This window comes from Hyperolius riggenbachi, chromosome 3, assembly GCF_040937935.1.
Source record: "Hyperolius riggenbachi isolate aHypRig1 chromosome 3, aHypRig1.pri, whole genome shotgun sequence".
In the NCBI taxonomy this organism is placed as follows: domain Eukaryota; kingdom Metazoa; phylum Chordata; class Amphibia; order Anura; family Hyperoliidae; genus Hyperolius; species Hyperolius riggenbachi.
The window spans coordinates 173,936,963-173,955,335 of NC_090648.1; the positions used below are offsets into that span (position 1 = coordinate 173,936,963).

General features: G+C 43.2%; 2 protein-coding genes across 3 annotated transcripts in view; one reads left to right on the plus strand and one right to left on the minus strand.

Moving 5' to 3' along the window:
- The window catches only part of PPIP5K1 (diphosphoinositol pentakisphosphate kinase 1), a 508,717-nt gene that overhangs the window by 314,633 nt on the left and 175,711 nt on the right, over positions 1-18,373 (plus strand). The gene's annotated exons all lie outside the window — the stretch shown is intronic.
- The window catches only part of MAP1A (microtubule associated protein 1A), a 228,180-nt gene continuing 210,572 nt past the window's right edge, over positions 766-18,373 (minus strand). Inside the window, exons 6-7 of the mRNA XM_068275288.1 lie at positions 15,647-15,879; positions 766-5,604 (exon numbers count right to left, since the gene is read on the minus strand). Coding sequence (XP_068131389.1) covers positions 5,449-5,604; positions 15,647-15,879 — 389 coding nt within the window. The 3' untranslated portion in view covers positions 766-5,448. The remainder of the gene's footprint in view (positions 5,605-15,646; positions 15,880-18,373) is intronic.

The following is an 18,373-nucleotide window of genomic DNA, read 5'->3' on the forward strand; positions in this document are numbered from 1 at the left end:
AAGATAGATGCGTGCCTCCAGAGGCTTCCCTGATCAGCCTATAGCCCACTGACGAGCACAGGGTCCCTCTAAGCATATTCCACATGAGCTTGTTGAATATGGTATTGTGGCAGCACACCCATACATGCATAAGTGCGGCCGTATGACACATGCATTAGTACGGCCCATGCAGTAGCATGAAGCTGCTCTTGCATGTGTTCCTCCATGCACAAGTGGCTTCGTGCCATTGCACAGGCATAGACCATACTCATGTTTGTGTTTATACATGGACAGGAGCGCAGCTACAAAGAGGAAGAGGCTCCCAAGTAGCCATGGAGAGCACCAAAAGGGTGTAGGAAGCCTGTGCACTATCCGGAGGCTCACTACTACTTACTAAGGATTTATCTTAAAGGACAAATGAAGTGACAAGTGGAGGCTGCCATATTTTTTTCCCTTGTAAACAATACCAGTTGCCTGTCTGTCTTGCTGATCCCCTGCCTTTAAAACTTTTAGCAATAGACCCTGAACGAGCATGCAGCAGACAAGGTGTTTCTGAGCTTGTCAGATCTGACAAGATTAGCTGCATGCTTGTTTGTGGTGTGATTCAGACACTACTGCAGCCAAATAGATCAGCAGGGCTGTCGGGCAACTGGTATCACTTAAAAGGAAATAAATATGGCAGACTCCATGTACCTCTCACTTCAGTTGTCCTTGAACATCTTTTTCTCTGCACAGGTTTCCTTGAAGTCTTACAGCAATGTCAAATAAAGGCAAGCCACACAGCACTGAGATCTATTCATGTCATTTATTGTTAGAGATTCAGGCGGTTTCCATTTACAGAAATTCAAAATGACAGAATATTGCACACAGAAAAAAGGGGGAAATTTTAGGAACAGAAGAAAAGAAAATCTTTTCCTGGGGAAACCAGATTATTATTAACGCTGAGGAACATAACAGGTAAAGGATGGAGAAGTTGTAGGCCTTATTTATACAACATCCAACGTAGAAAGAAGCTATTGGGAATACAGGTTGCAGTTCTCAATACAATGAAGACATGTTCACTTTTCATATATTTTGTAAAATAGTTACTTTTTTTTCTTGGTTTGCCTATTACATACAGGAGTATAATTCATTGTAGTCCACATGCAGAAACAAGCAACAGCTGATTTTAAATGTTTCTATATGTATACATCATCTATGTGTTATGTTGTTGTGATAGTTATGGATTTACAGAGGTTCTGCATTTGTTTGTGATACATGTTAGTGAGTGCAGCCCATAAAATGTACAGCCTCTGCCCTCTGCTAGACATTGTGTTCTCTAGTTTATACTGCACGGCAGAGGAAACAAGCATAGGGGGCAACCTTGTCTGACCTTGAATATGTTCCTTTTGTGCAGGGTACTCCACCCTAACCCCTATAGCTATTGTGAGAATCCGTATCAATAGCTGAACACTTTAGGCTTGACCCTTCTGCATTAATTCTACAAAACTACTAATATGCATCAAAAGGCAACAATGATAAGCTCTATTTGGTAGTCTGTTGTAGGTTCACTGACGTCAATATCGGCACATTATTTAAAGGGGGAATTAAAAAAATCAGACTTTTCAATGCACATAAATAAAGGGCGGGAAGGGGGGGGGGGGTGTCTGTGTTTACATTCTTGAGAACATCATTGCTGTGTTTAAGCATTTTCATTCAGTATTGTCATGTGCAAGGCAGGTTTGAAGTGATCAGTGATCGTGTTGTCCTGTTTCTTCATCTCGTTTTTACATTTTACCTTTCAAGTTTAATAGAAATAGAAACATTCATAGCTCATGAGCTTTAGTGCATTAGCTATTCTGCCTAGACGCTCGCATGGATGTGATCGAAGGAAATGGCCGTGTGCTAGCTTGTTCCTTTAGGGTCGTCATCAAATGAGTGCGCTAGGCATCCAGGCACCAATGTGACTGGCTTAGAGCCTCAAGCATTGCAGCAAGTAGGTGGGGCTTGTAGGTCAAACATCTACATTGAAGAAAAAGAAACGTATACACAGATTCAAGATAACCTTGGCCTGGTGTAGAAAACACAGCGCATGCATCCTATAAGGTTTCGCTTTAGCATAAATCAAGCATACCATTCCAGTACAATAATACAAAGCAGTGCCAATAGAATGTGCATTTCTTTCTAAAACTCGGCACTGAAAAAGGATGGGGACTTTGGGCAAAATGGACAAAGCGCACAGCAAAATAATGGGACATTCACAAATACATTCCAGAAAACATTTTTTTTAACAAATTCATCCTACATTCAATATATGAATCAAATAATCCAATCTGCTGGTCTTCAATTTGGGTCTTAAAATGCTTAAAACTACATGATACTCTCTTGGTTCGTTAGGCCCTACCCTACAGGTCCATCGACATACACAGCATATTAATCACAAGGGACAGCCAGGACTAAGCTATCTCGCCATCTACAACCTGGCAGCTGATGACCAACCCCAATCCCATAACACAATTCCTATCCATATTTCAGAACCAGTAAAACAAGCCAAACCATGTTATTACACTAGAAAACCACAACCAGCCAATCCACCACAGATATTTCACAGACATATTTGTTTTTTAATCTAAGAAGCGTGGGACAGATAATCTCACACACAAAAACTCTTCAATATAACTTCATTCAAGGAAACGTAAATGTTTCATGTTATGGAACAACCTGTATTTATTTATTTTATTCATAAATTGTCCTTGGACTAAAAGCTAGCCAAGGTGAAAGAGGAGACAGATTCTGTCAAAGGACTTTATTTTGTATGTGCAAAATTGCAAGGGGTAAAAATCATTTCTAGAGTATGGACAACTAGTGCAAAAATGAATAAAATGTATGTCATTCTATTAAAAAGCAACAATATAATAACTTCACACAGATAAGTTACATACAAACAGGTCCCGATGGTATGGGATATGTCCCTGTACGGCTCTGTGTTTTGTCATTAAAGAACAATGAACAGCATATAAAATCATCTAGAACCATTAAATTAATATATTTTAGTAAGTTAAAATGCAACCAAACAATTCTATCTACAAAAAAATAAAATAAAATACAAACACTGCTTTCTGTTAAATTCATAAATTAATAACACATAGCTTAGCTTTAAACATAAAAAATAAATATATATAAATTAGACAGCAAAATGCATCACTGATATATAAATGGTTTTGTTCAGCAATTAAGAAATGTGTTCTGTTTTGTAAGGCAAGTTGCTCCCTACAGCAGCCAACAAAAACTAACATGTAAACAAAAACTATAAAAATGTATGTGTCTTATGTAGCAGCTTCCACGGTTGGTTAAATAAAAAGATCTGATATTCTTATCGTAGGAACTATGAATCTATTACCAATACACTTTGTACGGTCAGCCTGATATAAACTATTAAAGTAATCATCAATTCAGTTAATTTTACCTTGTTTTATGTTTTGTTGCTGGGCTACCGACGAGGTAATTTCTGGGACATGTGCCATGGGCCATTCAAACATAAAACAAGGTACCTCAACAACGATCTGGTGCTTATTCAGTGATGCTGTTAAGATCGAACCTGAGGGGGCAGTGCTTTAATCCATAGCAGCCACTCAAACTTATTCTTACTAAAGTTGCATCCTTGGAAAAATAATTCTGATTGGGTGCTATGGGTACTGCCCTTACTCACGTTACTTTTCCTCTTACTAAATAAGCCTCAATGAGTAATCTACTAAGTACAGTAAATAACGGTTGGGTAATCTACACAAGCCGATAGCAGTATTATAAGCAAGTAGATAGGATCTGGTAGAATACTGAAGCCTTATTTGTTTTCTATGATAGCAAAGATACCATTTACTAACACTACAGGTAAACATTTAGTTCCATTACTTCCTGGAAGCCAACATAAATCATTGCGATTTGCAGAACAAAAAATATAAACTGTCCTTCATATCTTGTTATAAGTCACTTTTTCTAGGCATAGGCTATCTGCATAAATCATGTCTCCATAAAGTTTATCCAACAGTATATCGTAAGTATTATAACATTAGTTTTCTTTATATTGTTCAGAAGAACTAAGTAGCATTTAGCATTTCTTCTAAATGTCAGAACATTTATTAAAAACAGTCGCGGCATTCTGAAGTCGGTGTTTAGGACACTACAAGAACTCGTAATTTAGGTATTTATTCAGCCGATTTATTGATATAGATTATCTACATGCCTAGTGACTATTCCCGGGACATAGCTTCATTGCTCTGACTGGGCACTTAGTGCAAGACCTGACATAAAAGGCCTGAGAATGGCACAATCTGATGGCCACGGTTATCCTAAAAGACAATTGTCATTTTTCACTGGCCATTTGATGGCCAAGCGTAAAAGTAACATTGCTAAAGGACTTACAGTAGGCCTCAAACTTTGAATAGATTTGTAGACAAGTCAATATTTCAGATCTGAAAAAATATAGGGTCTTGGGGTCTACAATTCATTATTGGCACAGGCTGAAGTTATCAAATGGCAGTATTAAGCCTTTGAATGGTGCCATACTGATGCAGATAACTTAACGGATCTTGAGATAACCATCAGCAATGGCTATAAGAATCACTTTGATTTAATAGCTATATTCCCCAAAAGCCCTTCAGTTCAATAAATCCCTTTTATTCAGGTCATTATTAGAGATTAAAATTTTGCATCAAAGCTCAGCATAAATATTATGTCCCTGGAAAACTCTTTCTGATTCTGCCCTGAAATACTTTAGTTTCTTTCTAGATACAGAATAGGTCTGTCCCTGAAGTTATACATATGTAGAATAATGACTTCTTATGTCTTGGAGAACATGTCAGACCTTGTCACTGGTTTATGATTTGCATGTCCAATCTTAGGTTAGAAGGTTAAAATACAAATTTCTATATACAGCACTCATTAGTACATGGTCACATGGTCTGAAATAACAGCAACATTTAGAGCATGGTACCTAATGACCGATCTGAGCCATCATTTACTGCCGATTTTTTTTACCATTTGTTGCCCAACTCTTGTGATTCATTCTATGGATATGCAGCCTTGAAATGAGCACATTCATTGGTATTTGTATAACATTTTGTTTAAACCGATACCTAACAATTTGGGGAAAAACTTTTCTCTTCTTGCCAAAAATAGGCAGTGTATGAAAGTGTAACAGGAATAGAACAAGTAATGTAACAGATTCCAAACAAAAGCTATTTGCTGTAATTTTTCATAAAGACAAAAAAAAGAAAAACATTTGTCTTAAAATGTACGTAGACGTTCAACATCCATACGTTTTGTTACAAACATCTTTTCTAAGCAACCGGTACAAGGCTGGGTGTAAAGTTGACAGTGTTCGGCAAGGTGGACTTTACGGCCGCAAACCAGATCTGTAAGAGAACTGGACTGCAGCTCGATACACAGCTAAACACGATATACGCATAGATACACTGGTCACGTCCGTGATGCTTAAAACTCTATTTTGCATGCTGGAAACGATTCATCTTGCATTACTACAGTACTGCTGCTAGCTAACACCATTATATTGAGCTCCTGCTGTTTCTCGTGGGTTTGTTGGTACCATTCACGTGTCACCTCTGTGTCATGGGTTGGGATTAGCGTCACCTAGAGAGTGAGAGAAATGAATAAACATTAGCTGAATGAATAACCTATAGACTTGCTAAGTGTACCATAATTGCCAGTGTGTAACACAATATCTACCTAGAGCATCCAATGTTTGATTGTAAATTCAACTGTACAAAGGTCTAATTTCTCTCCTACAGCATCATAACTTGCAACGGTCATGTATGTAAGCATGTAATTTGCTTCCTCTATTTTATATTGTATGTTGGTCCTTTATCAATAGTAAGTCAGTTGTTTGGCAATAACAGAGTATAAATGTACAGATCACATTTGTTTAGTTATTTAGGCTATTAGTATAATTCATAGTCTCTGCAAAACTGTGTGATTGTTATCTGCATGCAACAAAGGTGAAGTGGGAATAAAGTCCCGAACTGTAAAACATAAGTGTACTTAAAGCTTGAGCGGAAGACTGTGTACAAAATCACATATTTACCTAAGAACAGGGATGCCTCTGGATCCTATAGAGGTTTCCCTTGCTGTCCCCTGTCGCTGAGCTCGGACCCTCCAAAGATTATTGACAAGGACTTTTTGTCAATCTGATCAGGGCCACACTTCTTCTCAAGCATGAGTATAGCTGTACTGCACCTGCATGAGTACTGCCGCACATGCACAGAAAGCCATGTACAAGAAGTTCCATGTGACTGTGCAGGTGGAGGTGGGATCATGCTCACGTGGCTGTTGGACAGCCACACTTTTACTAGAAGAGGAGCACAACCTGATCAGCTGGAGGGTCCTCACTTGGCGACGGGAGACCATAGGACAAACAAGGAAAGCCTCATTAGGATCCAGAGGCTTCCCTCTCTTTAGGCAAGCATCTGTATTTTTAATAAATATTGGCCTCAGGTTTTCTTTAAACAAACTTCTTTGTAATCAATATTGCAGTTATAATGCATTGCTCATGTTGGTCTCTTAATGATGTACGAGGAGCCTATTGTAACACTTTTGCCCCACACCAACTTCCACACTCTGTATGCCAGCTCTAATATTTCTGAATCCTCGAGTGAAAGCTTTACTTTTTTAGTCACATAACTTGTAGTTGGGGTGTGATAACTGCTTTGAGGCATCATTCCTGTGACTGCCCCTCCTGCTTCATCTGTAAAGCACGTTACACATGCCTGACTTAAGTCAGCTGGGGTGGCCGATAAAGACCACCTTAGCCAATAGGCATGTGTACAGCCCGCCATGCGAAGTCATGCACAACCACTCCATCATACATACTTCTGCACCCTTGCATAGAAACAGAGCATGTTATTAGTTGCACAGCTGACACACGTCTGTACATGCCAGCCCAGTAATGTCGCTTGACCTTTTGGAGACTGACGAAGGTTGAATCTACGTCCAGCAGGTGGTGCTGCCGCCCTGACTGGACGTTAATTCAACGTCCGCGCTAACGAACCGTCCCGACGCGATCGTGCGCACAGGAGAGGGGAGATTAAGCTGTCATATGACAGCTAACATCTCCCCTCAGTGATCAGCAGCCATCGCGTATGGCTGGTGATCACTACGATCGCCGGCGGCTCGTAGTGATCACTTTGACAGCTGTGGCAGTAGGGAGGAAAGAAGAGGATCCACTCACTTCCCTGCCGTTCCCGTGATGATCGGCGCTCCCCACCGCTCTGGCCGGCATCTCTGCTCCTTCTGACGTCAGCGCCAGGTCCCGGCTTAATGACGTCATCAAGCCGCAACCCAGAACTAAGTGGCAGTAGGAGCAGAGAGGTTCGCTGCGGCTCGTTGCTGGAGCCTAGAAGGTGAGTGAAAGCAGCTGCTGAACGGGGGGGGGGGGGGGGTGACACCTGACCACACGGGGACACAGCCCAGCAAGACCCTGCAGGGATCCGGCTGCCCTAACCCCCTAAACTCGCTCCCCCCCCCTTTCAGCAAAAATACCTGGTCCTTAAGGGGGGTTAGGCGGCCGGTTCCCGAAAGGGTTAAAGAGGAACTTCAGCATAAACAAACATACTGTCATTAAGTTACATTAGTTATGTTAATTAAAACAGATAGGCAATATAATCTCTTACCCACACTGTTTTAAAAGAACAGGCACATGTGATTTCATGGGGGCAGCCATCTTTTTGGTTGAAAGGAGGTGACAGGGAGCATAAGACACAGTTCCAGCTTGGGTATGAAAAAACAAGGTTCTGATGCTGTGAAACTGTTAAAGAAACACCAAGCCTTCTCAGTGCTGCTGAGTACATTTTTAGTTTGGAGGTTCACTTTAAGGGGATCGTATCCTAATCCCCAATGGGCGACATCCATAAAAAAAAAGGATTTGTACTTGTGTTGCTGAAGTTTCCAATCACAATATATGATTTTATGGTACACTGCATTGTCTGTATTTTACTCTGTCAAGTTGTAGAACTACTGGGGGAGCAGTCCCAGAAGCCACAGAGGGAACCCCAACTTCATAATTGGATTTAGATCCAAGGTTTGACTTGACCCTTCCAGAACTCCATTCCTGTTTTTGAAGTCATTAATTTGTGAACTATATTGTGAAATATATTGAAATGTTTAGGGTAATTTTCATGTTGCAAAGTTCATTTTCAATTCAGTTTGAATCATCTAGGACAAGGGTCCCCAAACGTTTTGGGTCGAGTCAACATACTTCAGACTGCTGGGGGGCCGGAGTGTACATAGAAGTCACCTGATGTGGAATTTGATTGGAAACCAGTGAATTACTGCTTTCTGGCTTCATTCTATATGCGGACCACCAATATTTCAAGATGTAGCTGACCGCATCTATAATACATTTCGTGTGTGGAGGGCCGGTAAAAGCCTCAGGGGGCCACATTCAGCCTGCGGGCCTCAGTTTGAGAACCCCTGATCTAGGAGATGGTCATAATACCTGGTACAATAAGCTACCAGGTACAATACACCTGGTATAACAAGAATTCATAGTGGCATTTACTATGGTGAAATTCCATTGCTACTAAACAGACCGAAAGCATTACATGTCTACCACCATGCTTTATAGTTGGTATGCGGTAAATGACTAAAAACAAGATCTGTTGTTCACAAGTCATAAAACTATGTAAAGAAGACCTAGTTAAACATATGATCTAAAGCATTACTTTTGGTAAATAATTTATTGAGAAAATGATTATTATTATTACTATTTAGTATATCTACACAGCACTTTACACAATATGTAACCTTGTCACTAGCTGTTTCTTTAGAAGGGCTCACAATCTAATCCCTGTCTCAAGGTGGCCATACACAATACAATCAAATTGATTGATTTTCCATTTTTTTATATAAACAATTGATTGTATAACAGATTTTTTTATTGAGAAAAAATGATCGATTTTTCATATTACTTTTTTATATAAAAATCAAATCAGATCTGTTGGTAATATTGAATAGAAGAATATAAAAACTGAATGTTTTATTCAATTGCTTTTAAAAACATTTTGGAAAAAAAACAAGTGTATAGTATATTGTTTCTTATTTTTAAAATACTTGATCAAGCGGAAAAGTCAGATTTCCTTTGGTCAAAAAATAATGGTATCTGCTGCCTCTGAAGAAGCGGGTTCTCCCGTGAAACAGCTGTAAGGCTAGATTTTGCATGTATCACTGAAGGTGTTGGGAGTAATTAAATAGGTGACTTATTAGCAATTGGTGCCCGGCTTTATCCTCCTTTTGTTGTTTGATCATTACGTCTCGCTGGAGGCACAACTGCATCTTGCACCTGCATCTCCTGACCTGCCAGATCCTCATCTTGTGCCGATTTTCTTCTTTACTTTTTTTTTTATCAAAAAATAAACAAAAATTTGAATAGTGTATGGCCACCTTTAGTCTAAAGCCAATTTTTGGAAGCCAATTAACTACCTTGAGACCACTCCACGCCCATGGGCGTGGCCGCGGCGGCAGCCCCAGGACCGCCTAATGCCGATTGGCGTCCTAGGGCTGCAGTTTGCAGGAGATCGCGCGCAAGATGCGCGCGCATCTCCTGCTCGGGGGGCGGAGCTCCACCCCCTTTTCAGTCTCCGAGCGGCGATCGCAGCATGGAAGACTGTTAGATGTTGTAATCGCCGTCTATTTACATGTACAGCGCTGCGATCGGCAGCAGCGCTGTACTGGGGACAGCCGTGTGAAACGGCTGTCCCCCTGGGGGACAAGAGAGTGATCGGCTCTCATAGGCAGGAGCCTATGACAGCCGATCACCAGGATTGGCCGGCTGGGGGGTGGGAGGGTTTAAAAAAAATAATAACAAAGAAGTAGTAAAAAATAAATATTGATAAAAAAATAAATAAATACTGGGGGGGGGGGGGGGTGATCAGACCCCACCAACAGAGTGCTTGGAGGGGGGAAAAGGGGGGGATCACTGCTGTGTTGTGCGGCCCTGCAGCTTGGCCTTAAAGCTGTAGTGGCCAATTACAGAAAAAACAGCCTGGTCTTTAGGGGGGTTTAGCACTGTGGTCCTCAAGTGGTTAACGTAAATGTATGATTACAGATGATTTTGGTCTGTGGTGATTTTTTTTTAACTGATTATGGACTCAAATAACAAAGCATTACCACATGAGGTATAGCAGAAAACATCAGGAAAGTAGGAAAGTTAATAAAAACATATCTTTTCCTAATTTCTTATGTATTGTAAAACAAAAATCTTCAATATTATGGTGTAATAATGGTTAATAAGATGCTAATGGCAGGGTATACTGTGTTGCGCCTTTACTACTGCCTCTGAACAAGGACAACTTGCCAAAATTAATGGAGCTATAAATTCTTATTTATACAAGCAAATTCTGCACAAAAATGTCAGGGTATCTATTAAAGCAGATGCGAGATGAAAAACTAACTATAACAAGTAACTTGTCTATATATCTTATCTAAAGTTTAGTTTACACAGCAGATCTAGCTGCAAATAGCTTCAACAGTATATGATTATTTCTTCCTGTGATACGAGAGCAGACATGTGCTGTTTGTAATGATTACACACAGGCAAGTTTATCTGCATCTCCAGCCCTCAGCCTGTGAAAACTTCACTCCTCCTCCCCTCTGCAATCTCTGGCTAGTAACACCTCCTCCTCCTGCCCAGACTGAGCTCCCATAGCCCTTGCTACAGCAGTCTGAAAGTGCCAAGGCACTGGAGAAGCTGTAGGTGAGGCTTGTTTAGTTTATAGGGAATTAGTGTATTAAAACAAAAGCAAAAAAAGTATTGGGCTTCAGGAATGCCCCATAAATTATATGAAATAAACACAATTATGCAATGAGTAAAAGTTTATCTCGGATCCACTTTAAAGGATTGACGATCCTTTATAGCATATGGCTAAGTGTACAGCATACTGTGGAGGTCCCAAATCATAACCAGAAGTCCCTGCCAGAAATTCCATCTCCTGGGCAACAAGGTGGGGTTGAGCTCGTCTGTAACACTGGACACATGTGCTTGGCAAAGGAGGAAGGCTTTGTCACTTTCCTTTTGTCACATGCCCCTAATGTTATGGATAGAGATGGCCCGAACCTCCGATTTTGGGTTCGCGAACTTCCTAAAAAGTTCGGTTCGTGCAAACTTTCGCGAACCGCAATAGACTTCAATGGGGAGGCGAACTTTGAAAACTAGAAACACTTATGCTGGCCAGTGATGGAAAAGATGTTTCAAGGGGTCTAACACCTGGAGGGGGGCATGGCGGAGTGGGATAGACGCCAAAAGTCCCGGGGAAAAATCTGGATTTGACGCAAAGCAGCGTTTTAAGGGCAGAAATCACATTGAATGCTAAATTGCAGGCATAAAGTGCTTTAAAACATCTTGCATGTGTATACATCAATCAGGGAGTGTAATTAGAGTACTGCTTCACACTGACACATCTAAGTCACTGTGTAACGCACCACAAACAGCTGTTTGTGTTGTGCCAGCTGTGCTGGACTGGTGCGCACCATGGCAAGAGTGCAGGCCGTGGCGGTTTTCAAGCCCATATGGTCGCCGGGCTGTGGTAGCTCAATGATAGAACAACAGTGACTGTCCAGCTGATCAAATGTGGTCTGTCCACAATGAAGCAATGACCTTATTATCTTGGGTGTGTGTCCCCCACCCCCCTGAGACAGATATAGCCGTCGGTCAATGATCATGTGCGTGAGCAAGCGCCAGTCAGGTGTAAAACGGGTGTTGTGCCGTCCATCTCTTCCCCGGTCACCACTATCCCTAGCACCAGCATGCACTAAGGTTTGACCAATCCGTTATTGTATGGCAAATGTGTTGTATTAATTGCATGATGACAATCAACTCGCATGGCAATAAGAGGCAATAAAGCACTTTAAGTGACAGTGCGCGGTCTGTCTTAATGTACAGAAATTTTTGCTGAGTGTTTTCTGCTCACGTGTTTCTGGTTGCACGTCACCTGGCTTGCCCATTAAAGCCGCCATACAGGTGCTTCATTGGAGTGCGAATCACGTAACCTACACAGGTGCAGACTGATTCCCCCTTTCCCTCTGAAGACACGCTTTTGAGTGCCGAGTGCAATCTCATTCTACAGTGTACCTACATCGACACTTAAGGCCAGGTAGTCGGCTACCTGCCGGTCCAGGCGTTGGTGGAGGGTGGATCCGGAAGGGCTAAGGTGAGGCGTCTGACTAAAGAATGTCCGCATGTCCGACATCACCATGAGATCGCTGGAGCATCCTGTCCTTACCTGCGTAGACAAGGGAGAAGGATTACTGGCAGTGGTACCTTTATTGCGTTGTGCTGTGACATCACCCTTAAACGCATTGTAAAGCATAGTTGCCAGCTTGTTCTGCAAGTGCTGCATCCTTTCTGCCTTCAGGTGAGTTGGTAACATGTCCGCCATTTTGTGCCTATACCGAGGGTCTAGTAGCGTGGACACCGAGTAATTGTCATTCCCCTTGAGTTTTTTTATACAGGGGTCCCTCAACAGGCTGGACAGCATGAAAGACGCCATCTGCACAAAGTTGGATCCAGACGTACTATCCATCTCCTCTTGCTCTTCCTCAGTGACGTCAGGTAAGTCCTCCTCCTCCCCCCAGCCACGAACAATACCATGGGAACGTTGAGCAGCACAAGCCCCCTGCGACGCCTGCTGCGGTTGTTCTTCTGCCGCCGCCTCCTCCTCCTCCAAAGAAACACCTTCCTCTTCCGACTCCTCTTCCCCACACAACTCTTCCTCCTCCCCCCTCTGTGCTGCCCTCGTGTTGAGGAAACATCTGGTTCTGATGAGAATTGATTCCACAACTTTTCCTCCCGTAACTGTTCCTGTTCACGCTCCTCCACAGCTTGATCCACCACTCTACGCATGGCACGCTCCAGGAAGTAAGCTTACGGGATCAAGTCGCTGATGGTGCCTTTACTGCGACTCACCAGGTTGGTCACCTCCTCAAACGGCCGCATGAGCCTGCATGCATTTTGCATGAGTGTCCAGTTGTTGGGCCAGAACATCCCCATCTCCCCAGACTGTGTCCTTCTACTGTAGTTGTAGAGGTACTGGGTGATGGGTTTCTCCTGTTGTAGCAGGCAAGAGAACATAAGGAGGGTCGAATTCCAGCGAGTCGGGCTATCGCAAATCAGGCGTCTCACCGGCAACTTGTTTCTCCGCTGAATATTGGCAAAGCGTGCCTTGGCTGTGTAAGACCGCCTGAAATGCCCACACAACTTCCTGGCCTGTTTCAGGATGTCCTCTAAGCCTGGGTACTTTGACACAAATCTTTGAATGACTAGATTCAGCACATGTGCCATGCAGGGTACATGTGTCAGCTTTAACAAATTCAAAGCGGAAATGAGATTGCTGCCATTGTCACACACCACGTTGCCGATCTCCAGCTGGTGCGGGGTCAGCCACTGATCCACCTGTTTGTTAAGAGCAGCCAGGAGAGCTGCCCCAGTGTGACTCTCCGCTTTGAGGCAAGACATGTCTAAGATGGCGCGACTCCGTCGTACCTGGCATGCAGCATAGACCCTGGGGAGCTGGGGCTATGTAGCTGGAGAGGAGATTGCAGCACCAGTAGAGTTGAACTGCCACTCAGCCAAGGAGGAGGAGGATGACGACAGCGAAGAGGATGTAGCAGGAGGAGAGAAGGTGGCAGGAGGCCTGTCTGCAAGCTATGGAGGTGTCACAAGTTGGTGCGCTGCACAGCCATGTACTCCCTGCTTGCCATCGGTCACCAGGTTGACCCAATGGGCTGTGTAAGTAATGTACCTGCCCTGACAGTGCTTAGCAGACCAGGCATCCGTGGTCAGGTGGACACTTGACCCAATGCTGTGTGCCAGAGATGACACCACTTGCCTCTTAACTTCACGCACGGTGAAGTTAAGACGTACCGTTTGGGTATCGCCTTTTTAGAGAAATAATTACGTCCTGGTATCTTCCACTGCGGAGTCCCAATGGCCACAAATTTACGGAAGGCCTCAGAGTCCACCAGCTGGTATGGTAACAGCTAGCGAGCTTACAGTTCCGTCAAGCCAGCTGTCAGACGCCAGGCAAGGGGGTGACTGGCAGAAATTGGCTTCTTCCGCTCAAAGGTTTCCTTCACAGACACCTGGCTGCTGTGGGCAGAGGAGCAGGAACCGCTCAAGGTCAGAGGCGGAGTGGAGGAGGGTGGCTGTGAAGGTGCAAGGGAGAAAGCGGCTGAAGATGCTGCACCTGAAAGAGAAAGAGGAGAAGGAGGGTGGCTTTATTTTGTGTGCTGATTTTCCTCTGGTGCTCTTCCCATTGCAGTTTGCGCCTTTTCTCCATGTGCCTTCGTAAGGCACTTGTCCCTACGTGGGTGTTGGCCTTTCCATGGCTCAATTTTTGGAGGCAGAGAGAACAGATAGCATTGTTCTAAACTACGGCAGACACATTAATACATTTCCAAACCACTGAGCCCCCCTGGGGTGATGGCACTATGGTGGCATCAGCAGCTGACGTTGAAGGGCATGTTGGCTGGCTGTCCATAGGTGGCAAAACATGACGACGAGCTCCCCCTGCTTCTTTCAGGAACTCGTTTCCTCCTTATCCTCTCTGACTCCCCCTCTGAAATGTCCCCCTGTTCATCTCCTCTATTGGGAACATATGTGGCACCCGTATCATCGTCATAATCATCCTACCCAGCTTTGCTTGCCTCAGACACCTCCAAAACTGCACCAACAGCAGGTACTTCATCATTCTCCTCCTCACACGTTACGTCCATAGTGTCGCCTAACTCAGACATATGAGGTGGTGGTGTAACTTGCTTAGCTCCTTCATCTTTTTTAGCAATAAGAATCAGCGGAAAAGTTTGCGGTTCTCCGCGATCGCGAACCTCGGAAGTTTGCCGGGAACCGTTCGCCGGCGAACCGTTCGGGCCATCTCTAGTTATGGACCATATGGGTGGATATTTTTCAGCCCCAAACACTGTGGGCTTCAAATCCCCTGGCAATTACCAGTGTGAATGGGACGCAAGATTTTAATAAGCCACCTTTTTAAAGGGGCTCCTAGTTTCCACTGTACACCCCCTCCACACATTTGCAGATATGACTATCAATGGTATGCCCCATGTGACTTGTAGTGGCTCAGGGCTCCAGAACCCCAAGATTACACTAGCCAGCAGATAAGACAAGGAGTTTGGGAAGCACACAGGTTTGGGGATTTTTTTTTTTTTTTTTTTATAATTTTAATGTAAAGGACATTTTTATCTAAGTTCCATTCCTGACACACTGTGCATACCCACATGCACACACAGGCACAGTGCTATCTAAAGTGGCACTGCTGACCATCACTCTGCCCGGCCAATGTACATACAATAAATGTGTGGATGACCTGTCATCTGGCCTGTTAACATGCACACGCACTATTTCCCTATTCAATTTTATATGAACCAGTGTAGCTGCAGTAGTATCCACTGCTACTTGTCTAGAAGATTGTGTCTGCACTAATGTAAAGACTGATGGGTAATCCCTCACCTCAGTACTTAAGAACTATGGACTAACTAGTCAGGATTCATTAATGATATGTTAAGTAAGCTTTAATGTATTGTTACTATTTCACAGCATAGTTCTGTAATTCACAGTTTGTGAAACTTAACTTTTAACAGATTAGGATATGATAACATTTCATCTTACCTGCAAGTTCTCTGCCCATTGGGCTTTTCCTTCTAAAAGTGCATCCAGAACAGCTCGGTTTGGTTCTCCATTGGCCGCATCATTTCCACTGACAACATAATATGCAGCTCGAACTCGCTTAAAAAACTCCATATCAGTGTTTTTGCTATTACAATGATTCGGAATGTAAGCTAGATCCACGTATATAGGTGGTCCAGAAGGAGTGGCAGAGCTTGATTTAGAGCTGCTTGTACCTAAGAAGGAATAGAGAAATGGTCACTAAGGACTAGAATTCTCCTGCAAACACATGCATACAGACACAGAATTCTCCTGCAAACACATGCATACATGCACACAGTCACACACACGCACACAGTCACATACAGACTCACACAGAGACACACACATGCACACAGACACACACACACGCGCACAGACGCACACACGTGCACAGACACACGCACACACACGCACACAGACACACAGAGACACACACATGCACACAGACACGCACACACACGCGCACACACGCGCACAGACGCACACACGTGCACAGACACACATGCACACACACGCACACAGACACACACGCACACAGACACACAGACACACACACGCGCACAGACACACACACGCACACAGACACACACCCACATGTGAACAGACACACACGCACACAGACATGCACACACACACACACACATACATTTTAATATAATCATCCAGTGCAATCTATAGCCAATGGTAGACTACAGGTTTGTACAATAGTGCTGATTTTGCGGCATAGCAGTCCAGCTTTATCCATAGCCGCTATATCTATAGATAATAGGAAATTCCACTTTCATTATAACACCGGCATATAATATTTTTGCCACATGTATCTTAATATAATCTAGTAACGTCATTTGTTTACATTTAAATTTGCAGCAAGCTAACAATTTCAATAACTGTGACAGTTAGCTCATCTTGTACTTATTGGAAATCATGGAAACCGTAATCTGGAATCCAGATCACCAGGGGCGTAACTACAACACATGGGGGCCCCATCAAAACTGTGATGGGGCCCATTAATGTTCACAGCCCTTCCTTTGCCTCTTCTTGGTGACCCTCACACCCTGGGGGCCCATCCTATAAGGATCATAAAACAAGTGTGGCCATCAGAGGATGTTCACACCCATAACATGTGTACACACAAAAACACCTGATCTGGAGTATCAGAGAAAGGGAAAGTTAGTAGTTGGCCCCCTGCGGTCACATGGGCTGCTCCCCTCTAGTTACACCCCTGCAGGTGATGTAGAACACAATACTGGCATATAACGAGCGAGGCAATGAACGTCTCCACTGGCCTCTGATGATGCTGGCTCACCGTGGAAAATGACTGTAAGGTAGGGGGGAGTGCTTCCCACCAGGGGCCTCCTCTGCATCTGTCTGCTTAATAAACTTGCTTTGTTTTAACCTGTGCCTGCAATGTTGCTCTCTTGAATGAAGATACGTTCTTGTATTAAGCAGCAGCACGGCTGTGGAAGCTTATCTGTTAGACAGAGTCTGTTGTTGAGGTTTGCTGGTCATTGTTTTATTTCTGAAAAACAGTAATCTGGAATACAGCCTGTCCACAAACTCTCACCTTTATGCACAAGTCATTAGCGGCACATGTGGTTGTTATGTCACATGACCAAAGGATGGGATGGAAGGGATTCAGATGCGTAGTCACATCAACACAAGTGCCAGTGTGCGTCTCAGAGATGCCGGCACAAATGGAAACACACACTGCATCAGTTTCATTGCAGAATAATTCTGCATGGCAACTCACAATTCTACAATTCTAATGGGCCTGTTCTCATCCCTGCATTGTAATGGATCACATTATTTAAATTGCTGCATGCAGTCTTAGACTTAACGTGTATGGTATAATGTGCGTAGTGTCCATTGCAGTACACACACATTATAACACGTGTATTATGCAATGTGCACAATGTGAATCCAGCCATAAACTTCAAAAAAATGTAACCAAGTCCACTAACCACCGCAATAATTTCCACTAGTAACCATAGTGGTGATTTTCATCATAGAATCCGGAGGCTACCTATGGCCAGAATACTGTTCAATCAAGGGGAAGCAATACTGATATGTGGTTTGTAAAACAATTGGTAACAATGTTTAAGGCCGTGTACCAACCTTGCTAGCAGCTGCATTTATTAGGATGTTTTTTCTGTAGGGGAAATTAACTAGAAACAGCCCATAATAAAAACTTCTCTTAAAGAGAACCTGAAGTGAGAGGAAAACAGAGGCTGCCATCTTCTTTCCATGTATACTGTAATAAACCGAGGCATTTGTCTCACTTCTGTACTGATGCTCTGCCTATAATAATATAAGTCCCAGAATGAGCATTGGTTGCATGCTTGTTGCAGATGTGTGGCTCAAAAACAACTAAAGTTCAGCCAGGTAACTGGTATTGTTCATTAAAGAATGAAGATGGTAGACTCCTTATCCTTCTCACTACAGGTTCCTTTACACTGTTAATCTAGCACAGAACCGAGGCTATCGTAAACTGCTCTATTAAACTTCATGATACACTTGGCTTTTAATTCATGTAATTTAAAGCAAACCTGTGTCAAACTTGCTTCAAACATGCAAACAGAATGAATATAAATGTCAAAATGCTTATTAGAAGTTTAAAGGAATACTGCAGCGGGGGTTGGGGGAAAATGAGTTGAACTTACCCGGGGCTTCTAATGGTCCCCCGCAGAC